This window comes from Bos taurus, chromosome 7 (assembly GCF_002263795.3).
Source record: "Bos taurus isolate L1 Dominette 01449 registration number 42190680 breed Hereford chromosome 7, ARS-UCD2.0, whole genome shotgun sequence".
In the NCBI taxonomy this organism is placed as follows: Eukaryota; Metazoa; Chordata; class Mammalia; order Artiodactyla; family Bovidae; genus Bos; species Bos taurus.
This window is the reverse complement of record NC_037334.1, coordinates 73,113,500-73,135,525: the sequence shown is the minus strand read 5'-3', so window position 1 is coordinate 73,135,525 and position 22,026 is coordinate 73,113,500. Positions and strand designations below refer to the sequence as shown.

The 22,026-nt window shown below is 37.0% G+C and overlaps 1 protein-coding gene and 1 non-coding gene across 4 annotated transcripts in view; one reads left to right on the top strand and one right to left on the bottom strand.

Annotated features, from left to right (window-relative positions):
• The window catches only part of GABRB2 (gamma-aminobutyric acid type A receptor subunit beta2), a 293,693-nt gene that overhangs the window by 137,338 nt on the left and 134,329 nt on the right, over positions 1–22,026 (top strand). For all 3 annotated transcript variants that reach the window (XM_024994535.2, XM_024994536.2, NM_001192760.2), the window contains one exon: positions 16,547–16,629. In XM_024994535.2, the coding sequence (XP_024850303.1) occupies positions 16,547–16,629 (83 nt within the window). The remainder of the gene's footprint in view (positions 1–16,546; positions 16,630–22,026) is intronic.
• LOC112447602 (small nucleolar RNA SNORD22) lies at positions 11,228–11,353 on the bottom strand. The gene has a single exon (XR_003035797.1). It is a non-coding gene; the product is annotated as a small nucleolar RNA SNORD22 (small nucleolar RNA).

Genomic DNA, 22,026 nt, shown 5'->3' with positions numbered 1-22,026 from the left:
GTCTTGTCTGACTCTGTGCAACCCTTTGGACTGTAACCTGCCAGACTCCTCTGTCCATGGGATTCTCCAGGCAAGAATATTGGAGTGGATTGCCATGCCCTCTTCCAGGGGATCCTCCCAATCCAGGGATTGAACCACGTCTCTTACGTCTCCTCCTTAGCAGGCAGATTCGTTACCCCTAGCACCACCTGGGAAGCCGGTTTCATTGTATACTGATGTTATTCACTAGGGCTTAATTCGTGGAGCCTTGTTAAGTTACTTCATCTCCACACAGTTCATCATCAGCTCTGATAAAGGAATAAGACAAACCATGGGTCTAGTCTTTGTTTGATAGTACATGGAGTTACTCTCAAGGAGGAAAAAATCTGTATTTACTGCATGGGTGACTGGGTCTGGGCAGGGTTATACATTGAAAGAATAGAGGGAGAAATCAACACAGAGCAAAAATGAACTTCCAGATCCTCGGTATAATATAAACAGTTTCCTACAGAGAGATAAAATTTCAAATAATATGGATTATCAAACATTCCAATTTAGGGAAACTCGATTCTGAAATCACCTAGGAGACTAAATTTGTGTCAGCAGATAGGTTTTAGTTTTAGTTTATTTTATTGCAAAAGTCATAGACATCTTAAGACAAAGAAGAGGCTCTATTCCTCTGTTACTTTTCTTTGTGATTTTGCTCTTTTCTGTTGATCCTCAGGCTTCTGGATTTGTTTTTCCCCCTTCATAAGTGGAATGTTTAGCTCAGTTTCATCTTGTGTAGTATTTTTAGATTGTATGAAACCAAATTGGCTTCCTTGGTGGCTCAGTGGTAAAGAATTCGCCTGCCAATGCAGGAGATGTGGGTTCGATCCCTGGATCAGGAAGATCCCATGGAGAAGAAAATGGCAACCCACTCTAGTATTCTTGCTGAGGACATTTCATGGAGAGAGGAAGCTGGTGGGCTACAGTCCATAGGGTCAGAAAGAGTCAGACATGACTGAGCAACTAAACAACAGCAAAGCCAATCTACGGTTGTTCAGTGGCAACATTCCTTAATTTCAAAAAAGCTATTTTATTCTTTTAAGTTTTCAGTTTCTGTAAGCATGGATAAAAAAGAATGTAAGTTATACACAGAGCCACGTTTAAAATAGATTGTTTACTATAGTTGCTGACCTGATGGATAGTGGGGAGAGGGTCAGGAATGTTTGACTCTGTATTCTAGGTGTGATCAGCTGTTGTAGACATAATTTTGTTCAGGAGAATGTGAGGGTAAGGGCTCACCTCTGTAGACAGCATTCACTTCAAACAGATACGGAGCATCAGTATATTCCTTATATGAGCTGTGACTGTTTAGTGCTTTGAAATGTGTTTTCCAGTTTCTCATTTGTTTTCCCTACTGCTCTGTGATAGAGAGAACCAACTGAATCAAGAGGGATTTGGGGACAGCAAACTTTTTGACTTCTTTGGATGGCACCATCTGCATGAACAGATGGCAAAACATGTCACAGGGCTAGAGGGAGACTCCAAGATCAAAAAAATTGAAAAAAAAAAAAAAGAGAGAGAGAGAGACAGACAGAAAGGGAATGCAGTGGCAAGGTAAACAGGCAAGTGTCAGTGCCTGGACTTCTTTGTGATGAGACTCCAAGGCTTTAGCCACCCTTGGAATCCAAAGCTGCCCCCAACAGCGGTGCACTGTATGTTCTGCAGGCAGCTTGCTCAGCATTGCAAATAGGCATACACCTTCTCTCCACCTGTTCTGATGGGAGGGGATCTCTGATATTGTTGGTTAAAGTCTTCTGTGCCAAAGAGCAAGATTTAGTTTCTGTTAAGCTTTCCATATGGCCACAAGCCACCAAAAGGGCTGTCTCAGTGTTTTGGTGGTAGAAAATTCTGCACAAGATTGGTTGAAGCATTGTAAATACAAATCAGCTAGTTTTGCTCATGGTATTTTGTTTATTTTTATGTTTAGTTTTTCTATTCACTCATTTGCTTACTTACTTATTTATTTTACATTTATTAAGTTATTATTTTGTGCCAGGTGTACTATACTAAATACATGTTTTGTTTTGTTTTTTAATTAATTAGTTTATTTTAATTGGAAGCTTTACAATGGTGTGGTGGCTTTGCCATACACATAAGTGGAATGTTTAGCTCCACTAAACATTCCAGGCGGGAGGGGGGTTCGGGACTGGGGACGCGTGAATCAGCCATGGATGCACATGCGTCCCCCATCCCGAACCCCTCTCCTGCCTCCCTCCCCATGCCATCCCTCTGGGTTGTCCCAGTGCACCGCCTTTGAGTGCCCTGTTTCATGCAGCAAACTTGGACTGGTGATCTATTTCACATATGGTAATGTACGTGTTTCAGTGCTCTTCTCTCAATCATCCCACCCTTGCCTTCTCCCACAGAGTCCTAAAGTCTGTTCTTTATATCTGTGTCTCTTTTGGTGTCTTGCATATAGGGTCATCATTTCCATCTTTGTAAATTACATATATATGTGTTAATACACTGTATTGATGTTTTTCTTTCTGACTTACTTCACTCCAAGAGGTATATGTTTTTACAGAATAGGAAAGTGGAGTTCAGAAAGGTTAAATAATGTGCCTGAAATCATAGATCTGGTACCCGTGGAGCTGAATGTTGAGCCAAGTCTATTTGACTTCTGAAATTACTCTGTATTGTTTTTTTTCCTTTCTGTAAAAACATGGCATTATCATTGACAAAAAAAATAATTAGTCTTCATTTTGAAGCTACATAAGTATGAATGATTTGTTTCCTTAGCTATAGCCCCGACATTACAGAAAAAAAAAAAAAAACGAATTTCAATTTAAGCCACATATCTTATAGGTAAGAAGTTTTGCTCATAGATTATTCTGTTTAGAATATCACTATTCCATATCAGCTATATTTATAGGCCATTGAGACTGATCAAATTTGCAGAATAATTGTTGGTAATATTGTGAAGTCATGTATCTGTAAAATAAGGCACTGGAAGTTTAAAAAATTGAGCTCTCTACCCACCATCATCTACGGATTATTCAGAAAATATCATTTCTCTCTCCCTCCTCCACTTTCTTCCCTTCCTTTTTTTTAAGAGTAAAAGTTTGTTTTCTGAATATTTAAATAACACATTAGGCACAGAAAATTTGGCAAGTAAAGAATGAAATATCAAATATTAAAAAAGAAAATTCCTTCAAAGATCAGTTCAGTTCAGTCACTCCGTCGTGTCCAACTCTTTGCGACCCCATGAATTGCAACACGCCAGGCCTCCCTGTCCATCACCAACTCCCAGAGTTCACTTAAATTCACGTCCATTGAGTCGGTGATGCCATCCAGCCATCTCGTCCTCTGTCGTCCCCTTCTCCTCCTGCCCCCAATCCCTCCTAGCATCAGAGTCTTTTCCAATGAGTCAACTCTTCGCATGAGGTGGCCAAAGTACTGGAGTTTCAGCTTTAGCATCAGTCCTTCCAAAGAAATCCCAGGGCTGATCTCCTTCAGAATGGACTGGTTGGATCTCCTTGCAGTCCAAGGGACTCTCAAGAGTCTTCTCCAACACCACAGTTCAAAAGCATCAATTCTTTGGCGCTCAGCCTTCTTCACAGTCCAACTCTCACATCCATACATGACCACTGGAAAAACCATAGCCTTGACTAGATGGATCTTTGTTGGCAAAGTAATGTCTCTGCTTTTGAATATGCTGTCTAGGTTGGTCATAACTTTCCTTCCAAGGAGTAAGTGTCTTTTAATTTCATGGCTGCAGTCAGCATCTGCAGTGATTTTGGAGCCCCCAGAAATAAAAGTCTGACACTGTTTCCACTGTTTCCCCATCTATTTCCCATGAAGTGATGGGACCAGATGCCATGATCCTAGTTTTCTGAATGTTGAAACCCATTTCCTTCTCCAGGTTACCTTCCCAACCCGGGGATCAAACCTGTATCTCCTGCATTGCAGGCAGATTCTTTACTGTCTCAGCTATCTGGGATCCCAAATAATACCTTTCTATATCAGTTTATCTTGTGTCTTGTCTTTGATTTTAAGGTTCTTAAGGTCAAAGACTATATCTTAATACTTTATTAAATATCTTCTACAGGGCTTAGTAAGCACCACGCAGAATGTAAGCTGTCACTGTGGATAAACTAATATTGGTCAGCACCTTTATTGGCATTCAGAAATTTTACAGTTCAGCCTCATTGACAAAGTGATGATAAACTTGCAAATTTTAGGTTTTTGAATGTATATATTATCCAACTTAATATCCTGATACTCTCTTCAGCTCCCTAATGGTAGCTTAAGAATTAGCAGACCTCAGCTTGTTGCATTGTATTTCTCTCATGGACGGTATGCATTTGGTAATTATTAGTCTATTCTTTTCCTGTGAGAAAAAGACAGTCTAATATGCTTTGGGGAAGGGAACTTGTAGGGAAGACAAGGGAGCTATTGAGAAAGCAAATATGAAGTCAGTTGTGTCACAGTGATACAACGCGTCTTAATCACTTAAAAAATAATTGCTCTAGAAATAATTACTCATTAGTGACATTATGGTGTTACAGTACCACAAATGCTTAACTAATGTGAACACTGAGCATGAAGATGATAACCAACATTTAATGTTGCATCCCAGTGCTCTGAGAACAGTCCTAAATAATTGTTAGTAATTACCTGACAGAAATACATCTTTACCTGGCCCTGGATGTCATTAAGCATGCGTTGAAATACTTGAATGTTTATAGGCTATATTACACCTCTTCAGTTATTTAATTACTTTTAGCAACTCTTCATGTTATTGTCTGTTTCATTAAGCTAAAATCCATTACAAGCCAAATTATCAGAGGTACGCTCAGGCTGCAAGGGATTTAGGCATTTGCTTTAGTTGCTGGAAATTAAAGATAGAGGCTGCTTTGGTGAACCAGAAAGTGCAGACTTGTCACCTAAACCATCCTAATGTGCTGGGCCCCTCTCCATCACCCTGATAGATGAGCCTCTTCTTTACACATCATTTCCAGAAAGGGAAATCTACCATTCACCCAGGGATCTGTTTCATGATTTTATAGCCTTCACTATCAGCCAAGTCATCTTTCTATTTAACCTAAATCCTCCATGTCCTTCATGTTAGAATTTATGACCATAGCTTCCTATTTGGACCATGCGAACAGCCCATCATTGCTCCCTTGAGCCCTCTGTAAAAATAGAGGCTCTTATTACATCCATCAGTCTGCTTTCTTCTTCAGGTGGAACAGCAGAGCTCACTCATCTATTTGTTAAACAATTAATTTTCAGGGTTTAATACTCAGTAACATTTTACTGAATTATGAAGCTAGTTTGCCATTTTTTTTCCCCCCCGGAGAAAGAAACTGAGAGAGAGACCAGGCAAGCTGCAGGAAATACTGACAGCACAACCATTCTTTACCTTGTTGTCCATCCTCTCATTCTTCCAACCCTGTCCCCATTTTCCAGCTTGGAGGAAATGAAATTATCTGTATAAAAATGGTGTTACACACCTTTTCCTTTTCTGATACCTTTTCTGATGTTTTCAGTTTTCATCCAGGAATTGGATGTGCTTGTCTTCATTCGTACCTTTTGTACTGTGCTCTAATAATCATTTGGGCTTCCCTGGTGGCCCAAATGGTAAAGAATTTGCCTGCAGTGCAGGAGACCTGGGTTAGATTCCCTGGGTCTGGAAGATTGCCTGGAGGAGGGAATGGTTACCCATTCAAGTATTCTTGCCTGGAGAATTCTATGTACAAAGGAGCCTGACAGGGCTCCAATCCATGGGGTCACAGAGTTGGACATGACTGTGAGACTAACACACAAACAGTAACATTTAGTGACCTGTACTGTGCTATAATAATATTTAGTGACTTGTATTATAAATTGTCTGTCATTTTCAACATAAGTGTTTATGTCCTTTTTTGTGCGAGCCTTTTCTGTTTCTCCAAGAGTTTTCTTTAAAATGAACCCCAGGGTTTATGTATTTTTTTGATGATTTACTTCACTCTGCTTCAGTTCTCTATTTAGTCAGCTAATCTTATTTGGGCTTCCAGGTTGTGCAGTGGTAAAGAATCCGCCTGCCACTGTAGGAGACTCAAGAGACCTGAGTTTGATCCCTGCATTGGGAAGATCCCTTGCAGAAGGGAATGGCACCCCACTCCAGTATTCTTGCCTGGAGAATTCCATGGACAGAGGAGCCTGGCGGCTCCAGTCCATGGGGTTGCAAAGAGTTGGACACGACGGAGCAGGAACACACAGTTCTTACTCAGTGTATCATCTTTTGGGTACAAGACAATTTTTTTTTTTCTTTTTCTCTTGTTTTCTTTAACCACGCTGCATCACAAGACATGTGTGGGGATAACTTTTTAAAGACATTTTTTTTCCATCTTAAATTCTAAGCTTTTTGTTTAAACTAGTCTTCAGCAGCAGCAGCAGTCTTCAGTTATAAGGGGCTCTCTGGATTTCACCTTTTAGTTGATCTTATCCACAGGCACCCTCTACTCCCACTTCAAAACTTCATCCTAAGTAGCTAAAAGCTTCTGAAGAATCAGGATGATTTTTTCAAGTCAGAAGAAAGTCTTGCTTTTTTGTGGGATGCTCAGGGTCATACCTCCTTAGAATTCTGAAGAAATAATTGTCCAGCATTCAAAAGGACCTTTTGTATTATAGCAGCTCCTCTCTATATGTTGGCTCAAGGTCACACAGCAAGAGGCAGTGCCAAGATATGAGCCCAGCACCACTCGTCACTGCCAAGGCCTCTGTTCTTGACCTCTGTGCCCCCGTGTATTCGAAACTTAGAGAAGATCAACGAACGTTATGCTAGCCATTCTTCTCTGTTACAGAAAGCCTGTCATCCAGAAAGTGTTCTGATTTATAATTCTACTGGTAGCATGTGTGAAAGGGTCCGTTTCCCTGCAAAATGTGTAGTACTGAATATTATCATTTCTTTAATGTTTTTGCTGATTAGATAGGTAATAATCCTCAGGTTTAATTTGTGTTTTCTCATCTTTTTATACTTCATATCACACTTTTTATTTACTTTTAATTCTTTTCTTCCACTTCCATTGAAATATAATTAACATGAAGCACTGAATAAGGTTTTAACACAAATGTGTGGCTTCTAATGGTGTGAAACATTCTCCTGCGTATTTGGTACCTGTTTTATATAAAAGACTTAAATAGCAAACATGCCACTGAGATGGAAATATTTTGCCGTTAGAGATGAGTGGCAGATAAGTCTGAAATGGCATTGTTGGTAGCTTTTGTTGGAGTCATAAGTGCAAGCTGAGTTGCTAGTATGTGATAGGAGGCTGCTTTGAGTAATTTATTTTTTGTGTTTGAAAAATAACAGCAGCAGCAATAACAGTAAAATCTCTTTTACTTACTGGTTTAGGTGATCACAGTTATAACCATGTACTGCAGGGAAAATGTGTGTGAGGGCATGTTGGAGGCTGGATCAACCTCAGAACATGTTTCTCACTGACCTTTTAATCGAGTGTATCTTTTTCTCAACCATCAGATGCCAGCTGTTCAAGGAAGGTGTGTGTGTGTGTAGTGATGGTGGAAGAGGGAGGTGGTTTAAAGGTCATTTCGGTCTCATGTGAGTAACTCTCATGGCAGTACTCTGGTCAGAACGTCCATGTTGCTGGGCTAGCATCCTACATCAGCATTTTCCTTTGTCCAGCTCCTTCTTGCTTTCACAGATGGTGATCCCTAGTGAGCATCCTTAAGGATCTGCTTTGTAAAAACCCAGCTTAACACAGACTCTGAGTCTGCTAGGGAGACAGAGGGTAATGAATAAGCCAATGCATACACAGACTAATTTCAGGTAATATAAGTACTTTTTGAAGTATTTTCTCCGTGTTATTTTATTTAAAAAAAAAAAATGGCCACACAGCACAATGAGTGGGATCTTAGTTCTCTGACCAGGGATTGAACCTGCGTTCACTGCATTGGAAGCACAGTTGGAAGTCCAGTCTTAACCACTGGACTGCCAGGGTAATCCTATGATAGGTATTGTGAAGGAAATAAAATTAAACGAGACAGTGACAAGTGGTAGGGGAGAAAGGGTTGCTTTGGCTGGCGTGGAGAGATAGTGCTTTTTGGGTGGGCTCCAGTGAACTGAGACTGGAATCATAGGAAGGAGGCAGTTCATTTTAAGTACAAGGAAAACTTCATCCCCACATCCCTAAAATCCTAAGATAAAAGGACCCAGGAATGGAATATGCTTCTAATTTTTTTGACAGCCTAGCTAGAGAAACTTCAGATTTTAAATACATTTCTATAATACATTCTATCAGTTAGGGGTGCAACAGGAAACAGATGCCTTAGTGAAAGTGGGATAATTTGAGATGACTTGTAATAAAAGGGTAATTTACAAAGAGAAGGAGTCAATTTATAAAGAGAAGGAACCGTTCCCTGCCCACCCCCGAGATAGGATCAGCAGGTTGCCATCTGTTCCCTTGCATCCTAGACTTCAAGAGCGAGAGGAGGGAATAGTCAAGGGACCTGTTCACAAGTTCCTGGGGATGGGGTCTGGAGTACAGTTCCCAGACTCTCACTTTCCCCCTCCTCAGACTCCTGTTCTGCTCCCCATTGACCAAATCCAGCCGGAAGTCAGAGAAGTTTTGAAGTCTACGCAGTCTAGTCTGGTGGTTAAGGGTGGAGGGTGGAGCTGGAGAAATGAAGGAAGACCTCCAGCATGTGTAGTTTACAGTTTAAAATTATATGGGACTGGATGTGGGAGAAGTGACAGCAGATCCGTCTGAGGTTATAACCTCAGTCAGTCACTGACCAGCTATAGATCAGCAGCTGTGAGCCTCTCATTTTGTTAAAGAATAAATATATAAATAAAGGACTGGAATAAAACTGGTGAACTTATTCTGAAACGGTATGTCTCTAATGCGTCATAAATAAAAAAGCTATTTTAAATATTAAATGCAACAATAAGTATCTGGCATATCTAAACACTGTTTTAAATTGTGAAAACAAACTAAAAAGAAATCATTGTTGAAATAATTAGAGTCCTGGCTATATGTCTTTCCCAGTGATAAGTGGCTCTTGTATAATTAAATCTCTTATGGCGATCTGAAGCCAGATTTCAGTTGTTAGGTTGTGAATCAAAAAATAAAAGAGAAAAAAAAAAAGATTTTTTTTCCCCCTCAGGGTAAGAATCCTTTTAAGATTTAATCTAGAACGAAGAATGGATATTCTCATTTATGAGACAAGCAAAGGGTTTGTGAATAAGACCACCAGGAATGTAATATGGAGAATCTTGATAAACACAGGACTGACTACAGATGGGTATGTCTGTATCAACATTTTGGTTGATTAGGATTTATATGCTTACAGAATGAGATGTTTTGAGATACTGCTGTTTGGATTCCATAGGCATGTTACTTAAGGAAATGTCTTTCATTGTAATCCCTGAATTTGTAGCAGAAACCTGTGTTTCCTTTATTGTGCAGGGTATCTTTACAGAGAATAAGATTCCAAAAGAGCAAGGAGTCACAGAAAGCCAACAGCTGCACATGAGTACAAATAGCTCCAGTCTGAAAGGCATGATTTGTCAAATGGTAGCATGATTGCTAGCAATCTTACTTTTTTTGGTGATTACAAAGTTGAGCATAGTAGCCCATGTGACTCTACAGGAGGACTTGTAAAGAACTTTTAAAAACAATTATGCATCAGTGTTGGAGATTATAATTTAAGCAGAAGGCCTCTATGGAGGTAAATCAAAAGCATAGGCTAGAAGAAAAATGCTGTGGGAGACCTTCAATCGGGAGAGAATATGTGGGACTCCTAGGGGAGCGGCCTGTGTTTGCATGTCTGGGGTGGGCTAATCTACATAATTGACTAAAACAGAATTAACAGCTGTGAAATACAGTCTTTGAATGTGTGGGTAAAACAAAATTACAAAATATACGGGGTCATAGAACATGTAATGTATTTTCACAGCATTGTAGAATTTCCAAGCTCACTTGGGATCTAAGAAATTGGCCAGTCCTCCAGAGAGGCTAAATGACTTCATCAAGGTCAACCTGCCTAGTTAGTGATAGCCTGGTAGTTACCTATGTGGGCTTCGGAGACTAACATCCTAGATTTAAGTCTCAACTCCACTACTCCCTCTGTAACTTTTGGAGAAAATCACTCTATCGTTCTGTGTCTCTATTATCTTATCTATAAAGTGGAAATAATGATAGGACACTCCTCATGTTAAAGAAGATGATATGTTTCAGTAACACTGGATGGTGTCTGGAACATAGTAAGAGATCAATTAATTTGAGATATGTTGTTATTGAGAATACCAGAGCTGAGGTCAGCTGACTCCTGCAGTAGGTGTTCTGTCTTCTCTACAAAAGACAAGAACATGTAAGAGGGGATATATGTAAGACATTAGTTTCCCAACTGGAATAGTTGTAAGATACAAAATAATGTCAAGTTTTCTTGGAGATATTAAAACAAAAAAAATTAAGGACTTTCAGGGGAAGTGACTCAGATGAGCTCTTTAGAACTTCTCAAAATTTCAGTTCATACTTTTATGCTGAAATAAAGTAATTGGAATTTCCCCCCATAGTTGGACGTGTTTAATGTTTGTTTTACAGCTAGAAAAATATGTATTTTCATAATACATATTTAATCATACAAAAATATCAATGTGTTTTTTGATAATTGACCTTTTTAACATCCTAATTTTTCTATATTAATGCTGCCTACTAATCCCAGAGGTTCCTTTTTTGTCCCTTGTAATTAGAATAAGTTGTGTGTTTAATAAATGTATATTTTGAACAAAGTACAAGCATGCAGTAAGTTAGAACATTGTTTTTTGAACATAGTTGGGGATAAGGCAGCTAATTTTCTTTAAAAAATATGCCAAGATGCTGAATTTTTTTTTTTTTGGTGGAACAGCTGGAATGTTATCTTGATAGATCAAAGTAAAAGTTCAGAGTCACTTTTTGATAATCTCTGGTTGAAATCCTAACAAGTTTTTCACATATTAAGGCACATGATTAACCATATATTTTATTTATTTATTTTTTTTTTTGAAGGTTTAAAAAAAATTTTATTTAGAAAGGCTGAAATGATTGTATGCTAGTTTGAACAGGCAATCTGTATAAGGATTTTTCAGTTTTGACATCTTCCACATTGGATTCCATTATCTGTGCTTTGTTCTTTCTTCAGATCTAGGGGGGAAAAATATCTGCCTTTCAATCAGTCATTTATTCCCCCTTTGCCTTGTTTAGGAACTCTCATGATCCCTCAGACAGTTCCCTCTGGAACAAGCTTTCCTCTTCTCCCCCAGCCAGCCCCAGTGGGTTCACCTTTACAGGCTCTGGGACTAGGACAGGAAGTAAGACTTGTGAGTATTTCTTCACTGGGAATTAACCATATATTTTAGCTCCTAAAAGCCCCTGTTGAACAATCTGCTGAAAGACCCCATGTGTCACATTGATGATTCTCAGTTATTTCCTATTGGCTGAGGGGCAAAGGCATTTGTTATCACTTAATAACTATCTTAGGTCATATTCAAACTTGGAATGATATACTAGCATCAGTAAATCTCAGTTAATGACACTTTAAAATGTCTGTTATGTCTTTGATATGAAATACTGGCATAGTTGTATTTCTTGATTTTATAGCTGCCTCTAGTGACTTTTTATGCTTTGTTACATACTGAGTTTTCCTGCACTATGTCAGTATTTTGTGACATAAATCTTTTGGATAACTGTGCCCAATGGCTGAGGAATAAAAAGTTTATCTAAAGATCTCTTAGCCCAGTTAGAATATTCAGTTCAGTTCAGTCGCTCAGTCGTGTCTGACTCTTTGCGACCCCATGAATCTCAGCACGCCAGGCCTCCCTGTCCATCACCATCTCCCGGAGTTCACTCAAACTCACATCCATCGAGTCGGTGATGCCATCCAGCCATCTCATCCTCTGTCGTCCCCTTCTCCTCCTACCCCCAATCCCTCCCAGCATCAGAGTCTTTTCCAATGAGTCAACTCTTCGCATGAGGTGGCCAAAGTACTAGAGTTTCAGTGGTGCTACCAAAAGTAGCTCTCGTCATGCATTAGTATTCAGCCCCCCAAAGAAGACACATTTCCAGTTTTAACTATAGACGATTTCTTCAGTTTTCATTTTGGAGGCATCATTGACTGTTTCCTTTGACTGAAAACTGGACTGTCTTCATATATTTCCCAATGGTCTTAAAACTTAACCAGGATACCTGCCTAATGAGTTATTAGCTACATTTCAAAGACTCTTTGAAATGTAGTGATGCTGAGTAATTTAAGGCCCATTAAGGATGTTTATCAGGATTCAGAAAGGCAGGTTCATGAAAAACCCATTAATTATATTTATTCTGTTGATTTATTCTTTGAGAAATGTAGCTCTGTTATAAATCAGTGTCCCAAGGAATAGATTTTGATGTTGGTCATTGAGCTTTTCTGAATAAAATTTATTCCAAGGTGGCTTCTTCTGTAAGGATGATTTTGACTTCAAATTTGTTTTAGGACTTTTTAAAATAAATTGAATCAGACACTTATATTAGAGAATTGTTTCAAAATCCTCAGTTTGAGAATACTTGTGACCTTGACAATTTTGTTTGTTTTATGTTGTTGTTATTATTATTTTTATTTTAATCTTGGCATAGGCCAGCACCTGGCAAGGTTTTTGAGATACAAATAAAAATAGATGTGGTTTCTGATCTCATAAAACACCTAGAAAATATGCAGATTTGTTACGTCTGTTCAGTTCAGTCTGTACTTTGTCTTAAAATTTGTTAATAAGGATTTCATATACACATATGACATAATGACTCTTTTTGAATATTTATATGTTGGGACATGATTTATATCATAGCTCTGATTTGCTTATAAGGGTGTGAATATTCTACATTTCTTCACGTGTACAAACATATACATATGCCCGCTACCAAGTAGCTACTGGTTAAATGAGTTATCACTGTGTCTACTCATTAGCAGTGAGTAATAACAAAAGATGAAGAACATTTAGTGTTACAGATTTTTTTCTTACTTTTATCATCTCATAATAAAGCAATATGGCAAGTTTTTAGTTCATTGTTTCAGGAGCAACCACACATTGGTGCGTGTAAGTGCCTTGTCCCTGGTCACTCATCTTTTTCTGTATTATCAGGATTCCAAGTGGATTATTTTGGCTACAGAATTTCTATTTTAATCCCAACAGGAGACACAAATGCTTATAAACATCAACTAGAAAACATTTATATATATTTTTAGTTAGTTTTATGAAGTTGTTGTTTTTTAGTCAACTAGTCACTAAATCAAGTCTGACTCTCTTATAACACCGTAGACTGTGGCCTGCCAGGCTCTGTCCATGGGATTTCCCAGGCAAGAACACTGGAGTGGGTTGCCATTTCCTTCTCCAGGGGATCTTCCCAAACCCAGAGATCGAACCCACATCTGTCTCCTGCATTGGCAGGCGGATTCTTTAGCACTGAGCCACCAGGGAAGCCCTTTATGAAGTATGCTATAACATTTAAAAAAAAAAAAAGTGAAACATCAGTGGGAATATGAATGTTGTTGATGTGAGAAAAACACTTTCCTAATACTTCATTTTTAAAGCATAAGTAGAAACCCAATTGCTTCTGCAATAGCATTAGTCAATTTATTTTTCTTGCTCACAGCCCTAGTGTTCACAGATGTTAGTTGCCTTGAATATGCATCAGTGGAAAGCGTAAACCACAGCATATTACAGTAGCAGTTGCAAAATTCACCTCACCTACACAATCAGACATCTATTTTTGACTGTCCCTCTTTATCCTATGTATGCCCTTGTACCTTTCATGTCTTTGGTGTTCATTCTATCAAACAAAGTTAATTTTATCTAGTGTATCAAGATGAAGATTGTATCTGCTATTTTACTCAAATAGCATGAGAATTTGTATGCCCACTAGGTAGCTAATTTTATTTCCTTTGACAATTTCTCTTCTACACAAGTTCCTCTATGTTAGTGGTAATTCAGTTACATCTACATGTTAAATAAAGACAGTAGACCAGTGAAAAATTTAGCCAAGTATCACATAACCAAAATAAATTGTCCTCTTTTAACCCTGAGCAAATGTGAGTGTTAAAGTTTTATATAATTTTTATAATTTATAAAATAATAAATTATAGACATTTGATCAGTCCCATCGAAAGCAGAAACAATCAGTTTAATAGTAAACTCTTTAACTAGTTATATAATTTAATAAGTAGATTAAGTTTTACTTACTGTTAAAAATATAAAATGAATCTCTAAAACATAAGATATAAGTTTTAAAAAAGAGAAATTATGCAATAAAATAATCCCCCAAATAAAAGATTTATGCACAGCAAAACCAAGTGCTTCATTCTATAATTCATGTCTTTATCCTTTCAACAGATCCCTTTTGATTCTCTTACAATAAATAGAAAAAATTCAGCTTTTAAATGGCTTAAAGTTTACTGAGAAACATCATTCTTACAAAATAGAAATAAGCAAGATAATTTCAGATTGTAATAATTCCTTAAAGAAAATAAATAGCTAAGATGGAGCTTGAGTAAGGCAGATACTTTGGGTGGACTGCTTAAGAAATCCCTTTCAGAAGAGGTGATTTTGAGATGAAGGATAAGGAAAATATAGGGCTTTGTGAGTATCGGGGGTGGGGAAATTCATATTCTAGGCAGAGAGAACAGATGTGAAGACTGGAAATAGTGAGTGACGACTTGGTATGAGATCATATTGAGAAGAAAAGGTTAGATTATTCAGGTAACAGTACGTCATAGCCAAGATTGGGAATTTTTTGGAAGAGCCTCTAAAAATTTTGAAGAGGAGTGGTAGAATCCTATCTGTGTCTTTAAAATGTCTTACCACCGTATAAACAATAGTAGGGAGGCAGATGGAGAGACTAAGAGACCGAGATCCTATAGTAACACAGAAGTGGGGCAGTGGGGCCATGGACGCTGAAGAAGGCAGATGGCTGAGGAGTTGAGGCAGAGAATCCTCCTGGTAAAGGAGAGGAAGGAGTCCAAGATGAACAACAGTCACAGGATGCTCACTTATGACTAAATAGGAAAGCAAAAATTAGCAAAGCACAAACCTTAATGAAGCAGTAATCAAACTAAAGAGGCAGGAACTACTTACAATAACTTATGCGTTTCATCCTACAACAAAGGCGTAAGACGCTTAAACCTGACCAAGGAATTTCATAGATTCAGTCTACCTGGACTGTGTAAGTTGTGCTCAAAACCTTTTCTTTTCTCTTTCTTTTTTTTTTGGCCATGAAGCATGTGGGATCCTAGCTCCCCAGCAGAGGATCGATTCTGTACCCTCTGCATAGGAAGGCAGATTCGTAACCACTGGGCCATCAGGGAAGCCCAATGCCTGAGACCTTTTAATGAAAAAGGTCAAGCTATGGATTGTTTCTCTCAAGCTAGGGCTGCATTTATTTCTCTGTTTCCAACACACAAGTATAGTGCCTCTCAGAGTAGAGTATGCCAAAGTTCATCAACACCAGTTTTTCCCTTGGTTTTGTTTACCGGATGTAAAGGGCCTGTTATGTATAGGTCCTCTTTTATATTCTTTACATAAATTATTATATTACTTCATCCAGAAACTGTTAGGTAATTATTATTGTTATTAAAATGCCCCCTTTTTACAGACAAAGAAACTAAGGCTGGTTAGGAGATATTGACCATTTTGATATATATCTCAGTGTTAACAAGGCAGAATTAGGATTCATACCTTTGTCTGTTGTGTTTTAAAGTGTGCTTTTTCATAAAATTATGCTGCCTTATTGATCAGAAACCATACTGATAATCACTTAGGACTGTATGTTTTTTGGCTCTTTCTGGTAGGTCTTCTATTAGTGAAAAGAGAGGTTAGTGAAAAATGATGACAGAGAAATATAAAGACACTGGAGACGTATACATCTCTCCCTGATAAATTATAAAGGTACTGTCTGTTTTAGATAAATAATCCTTCCAACCAATAGGAGGAAACTCTCTAAAGGGCTATAGAAAGATTATTCAGGATAGAGCAAATTAGGTGACAGATGAAAAGCTTATTGTGTATTATACTAACACACTTGCAAAGCACTACACTCTGTATAGAAATGTCAAAAATGATGGACCAAAGCTGAGATTGTTGGGAAATTTGATTTTAAGATCTTAAGAAGGAGAAAACAAACATGAGTGGAAGACTGAGAGCCACATTGATTTTCTCAATCACCTGTCATGCTTGTAAAATAGAGTCCTGGGATGGCCCCATTCCATCACAAGAGCTTCTGGAGAATAGAAACTGCCTGTTTAATAAATGCTTCCAGGTGATTTGGGGTACCAGGTAGGTAATGGGCCAAATCTTGGGAGAATACTAATTTAGTACACTCTGTTTAATTTACAAAGCATCATGAGGCCCACCAGGGAAAATGATTTTCCAAAGTTGTAGCACTCTTTTTGTTAGAGATTAGGCTAAATCAGGCTCCTTGAGACCCAGTGCTATCTTCTTTGGGACTTAATTTTTCCAGCTCAGTCATGGACCAGCTAACAGCATGTATCACTGATATTTCTTTTCTAGAATCACAACCACAGCTGCCTGTATGATGGACCTGAGGCGGTACCCACTGGATGAACAAAACTGCACCTTGGAAATTGAAAGTTGTAAGTTTTTTGAGAATCCAGCTAGACTGCACTTGGGTTTTAAGGTTCTCCTTGGGCATAGATTTCCTACCCTCATTCATTTCAGACCACAGTCCTGTTAGGTTTGTGCTAGCTTGCCAAATTTGGTGGAGGGAGGCACTGGCAATGTCTTCCTTCAATGATGCTGCCACCCTCTTCATCTCATCCTTAAATTCCAGGAGAGAAGTGTAGGGAAGTAGTAATCTAGCAATTAAAGGGAAATGCTAAAGTCTGAACGGAGACTAATGGTTATTTCGGGCATTTATTATATGGAATTGGTGCAGAGAGCTGCACCAATTGGGAAAATAGGTGGAGATGGCAGGATGATACAAGATGCCCTAATTGTCTTTGCCTTTTACAAACATTACCTCTGCAAGTGCAGGGTAAAGGTGGCCTCTGAATTAGTTAATGTGTTCATACATTGTGGCTCGGTGGGTTGTTTTTTGTTTCGAGAAACTATTTTCAGTGAATAAAATGTATTTTATATTCTTGCTGAAGGCTATATGATGAGCAAGTTTGAGGCATGTGTATTCTGTTTCCTGTGCTGACCTGTTTAGAGTGTTGGTGCTTTTTCTAGGCCACAGTTTTAGCATCCTTCTTGACAATCCAGCTACCTACACTTTTGTGTAGGCTAAAACATTGATTTCATAACCCATTACCATTTCAGAGGTCACACAGTGAGGCCATTTAAGGTGGAGTAGGACTTTGAATCTTTTTTTCTCTGCCAATTTTTTGTGGTGTTTTTATATTTCATCCTATCAAACAATTGGAAACTGATGATTTTATATCCAGCATTCCAAATAATGAGCAGCTTGACTACTTTCCTTATACCCTCTGCCTTTCAGAGGAAGTCAAGCCTTGGCAAGCTGTGCAACTCTAAATCACTGCTTTGAGCAGAAATACAGCATTTATGACACATTCCTGGTATTTTTGCCCATTTCAAAAAATAACTTCGAGGGATAATTAAATTTACATGTACTTTTTGAAAGCCTGATTTCATACTTGTATTTCCAAGTCATCATTGTTTTCACATTAGATCTTTGCTACAAGGAGCTATTTAATGAAATTGGTCTCTGGGATTTTGATCATTTGTTATGTAGATATCTTTCAAATGGCATTGTGTTTTCATAACTTATGATACAGTTTAGAGAATAGTGTTCCTCAAAGTTCTGATTCTTTGGTTGCTTCAAATAGTTGATGTAAGGATAATTTGAAAAAAATTTGTTGCTGTGTACTAGTAATGAATTTTTGTGGTAAGAGCATTTTTTGTGGTAGAATTTGACTGATATTTTAAATAATCATAATTGTACATGATTAAAGCATTTGTACTGGTATTATTTCATTTGAGCCTTTCACAACCCTCATAGGTAAGTAAACAAGGTCTTTTTATTTTAAAAAATACTGATGATGCCTAATAAATAATGCAGTCAACACACAAGTGTTCCATGTCATAGTTCTGACATGAATATTTAAAATTAACATGATAATTCTTTAGACTTTTAGAAAGTTTAAGTTTTATAGAGGGGCTTTTACCTATCTTATTTCAATTCACAACTACCCTGATGAATGATAGAGATTTTTTTCAACTTTTTTGAGAAATTGACATATTGTCAATTGATATAATTGACATGTTGTCAATTGATAAAATTGACATATGACATTATGTGAGCTTCAGATGCACCATGTAATGATTTGTTATGTGTATATATTACAAAATGATCACCACTGTGAGGTTATTTAACACATTCATTGCTTCAAATAGTTATGAGGGGGGGGGGTGTGTGTGTGAAGAACTTCTAATATTTACTCTCTTAGCAACTTTAAGTACATAGTACAGCCTTATTAGCTATCGTCACCATTCTGTAGATTAGATAGTCTGATCTTATTCACCTTATAACTGAAAGTTTGTACCTTTTAACTGTTTCTATGAGTTCTTTTTAAATTCCACAGGTAAGTAAGATCATACAAAATTGGTCTTTGATTTATTTCCCTTAACCAAATCCCTCATGGTTCATTCATGTTGTCACAAGCGGCAGGATTTCCTTTTTATGGAAGAATAATATTCCATTGTGTATGTGTGTGTCCCCTTTTCTTTATCCATTCATCCCAACAGTAGACATTTAGGTTGACTCCATGTCTTGGCTATTGTAAAGAATGCCATAATGAACCTGTGCATACAGGAACCTCTTAGCAATAGTGCTTTAATTTCTTTTGGATATGTACCCAGAAGCAAGATTACTGGATCATATGGTAGGTCTGCTTTTAATTTTTTGAGAAACTTCCATGCTGTTTTCCATAGTGACTATACTAATTTATATTCTTATCATTAGTACAGAAGATTCCCTATTCTTCGCATTCTAGCTAGCTAGCACTTATCTGTCTTTTTTTAATGATGATTATTCTGGCAGGTGTGAGGTGGTTATTCATTGTGGTTTTGATTTGCATTTCTGTGATATAAATTATTTTGCATGGGTTTTCCAGTTTTCCCAACACCTTTTTTTGACTGAGACTTTTCTCTATTGATTGTTCTTAACTCCCTTGTCAGATATTAGCTGGCCATAAATGTGAGGGTTTATTTCTGGACTCTCAGTTCTGTTCCATTGGTCTATGTGTGTTTTTATGACAGACCCATTCTGTTTTGATTACTATAGCTTAATAGTATAGTTTAAAATCAGGAGTATGATACACTTCAGTTTTATTATTCTTATTCAAGATTGCTTTAGCTACTCAGGATCTTCTGTCATTCCATACAAATTTTAGGATTGATTGTTCCATTTCTGTAAAAACTTCAGTGAAATTTTGGTAAATGATGTATTGAACCTATAGATGGCTTTGGGTAGTGGACATTTTAACAATACTAATTCTTCTGACTCATGAACATATACTATCTTTCCATTTATTTGCATCTTCTTTAGTTTCTTTCATCAGTGTCTTACAGATTTCATTATGCAGATTTTTAACGTCCTTGATTAAACAGTCTATATTTCTAAGTATTGTGTTGTTTTTGATGCTATTACGAATAGGATTGTTTTCTTTATTTCATTTTCTGACAGTTCGTTGTCAGTGTATAAAATTGCAACTCATTTTTTTAATGTTAATTTTGTGTACTGCAGCTTTATTGAATTTGTTTCCTTGCAGCTTTTTGGAAATCTTTAAGGTTTTCTATGTGAAAGATCATATCACCTGCAAATAGAGACATTTTTTCTTCTTTCTAATTTTGGTATCTTTTATTTCTTTTTCTCTTTCTTGATTGCTATGACAGGGACTTCTAGTACTGTGTTGAATAGAAGTGGTGAGAGTGGACCCCTTATTTCTGGTCTTAGAGGAAAAGCTTTCATCCTTTCATCATTGAGTATGATATGAACTGTGAGCTTATTATATAATGGCCTTTATTATGTTGAGATACATCCCTTCTAACCTAATTTGACAAAGGTTTTTACCATAAAAAAAATGTTGATTTTTTTTCCAAATGCTTTTTCTGTATCTGTTGAGTTAATCATATGATTTTTATCTTTCATTTTGATTTGCATGTGCTGAAACATCCTTGTATCCCAGAGATGAATCCTACTTGTTTATGGTGTATGATTTTTCCAGTGGGCTGTTGAATTTGGTTTACTATTATTCTGTTGGGGATTTTTGCATCTATACATGTCAAGAGTATTAGCCTGTAGTTTTCTTTTCTTACAGTATCCTTATCTAGCATTGGTGTCAGGGTAATCCTGGCCTTGTAAAAAAAGTTCAGGAGCATTCCTTTCTCTTTAATTTTTTGGAGGAGTTTGAGAATAATTGGCATTAATTCTTCTTTAAATGCTTGGTAAAATTCACCAGTGAAAGCATTTGTTTCTGGGCTTTTGTTGGGAAGTTTTTCAATGCTGATTTGATCTTCTCACTAATAATTGGTTTGTTTTTATTTTCTATTTCTTCATTTCAGTCTTAGTAAACTGTATGTTTCTAGTAATGTATCCATTTCTTCTAGGTTATTTAACTTACTGGCAAGGTTGAATTTATTGGCATACAGTTGTTCATAGAAGTCTCATCAACCTTTGTGTTTTTTGGTATTAGCTGGAATGTCTTCTCTTTCATTAATCATTTTGTTTACTTTTGCTCTTTCTCATTTTTTCTGGGTTAGCCTAGTTAACAATTGTCAGTTTTTTAATCTTTTCAAGTACCCAGCTCTTAATCTTTTCATTTATAATTGTTTTATTTTCATTGGTATCCTGTTCTCTGTAGTGCCAACTTTGAGCCTAGTTTTTTCTTCTTTTCCTGGTTCTTCAAGGTACTTTATTTGAGAACTTTATTTTTTTTATTCATACATGTGTTTATAGCTGCGAACTTTCCTCTTGGAATTGCTTTTGTTGCATTCCGTAAGTTTGTTGTGTTTCTATTTCATTTACCTCAAGAAATGTTTTATTCTCTTTTGGTTTTTTATTTGATAAATTAGTTGTTTAGGATTGAGTTGTTTTATTTTCATGTGTGAGTGAGTTTCCTGTTACTGATTTCTAGTTTCATACCATTGTGGTTGAAAAAGATATTTGATATCATTTCTATCTTATTGAATTTGCTAATCTTGTTTTGCGACCTAGCATATAATCTATATTAGAAAATGTTCTGTGCATGCTTGAGAAGAAGCTGTATCCTATTGCTGTTAGGTCCATTTGTTCTATAGTATTGTTCAAAACCACTCTTTCATTATTGATTCTCAGTCTGGATGATCTCTCCATTATTAACAGTGGGGAATTGAAGCTATTATTGTATTCCTGTTTATTTCTCCTTTTAGTTTTGTTAGTATTTCCTTTATATATTAAGGTGCTGTGATGTTGCATATATATTTACAGTTGTTATATCTCCTTGATAAATTGACACCTTTATGATTATATAATAATCTTCTTTGTCACCTGTGAGCACTTTAGTTTAATGTCTATAATATATGTGTTACTATTTCTGTCTTTACAACTACAGAAAGAGATGAGAGGAAGTAAAGTGATTTGCCCTAGTTTATGCACCTAATGATTGGCACAATTAATCTGTAGTGATGTGGCAACTAGATTTTGTATGAACTAGATAAACAGGAAGATCCCTATTTTAAAAACTGAGCAGTCTATCCTTATGAAAAATTGGAGTGCATTCATATTTCATCAGGTAGCAAATCTTTGCTATAGAGAATAAGACATAGTGTTATATTAGTAATTTATAAGATGTTATTATAAGTAGGTAGTTAAGCAATCTTATTGAAACAGGTTTAGGATCCTATCTCTTAAACAACTAACTGTGAAGTTGATGCCTGACATTTCACCTTATTTACTATTTCTTTCTGTTAAGCAAACTCTAGATACTCATCTGCTCTTTCTCTCTCTCTATCCTTCTCCTTACTTCCCTTCG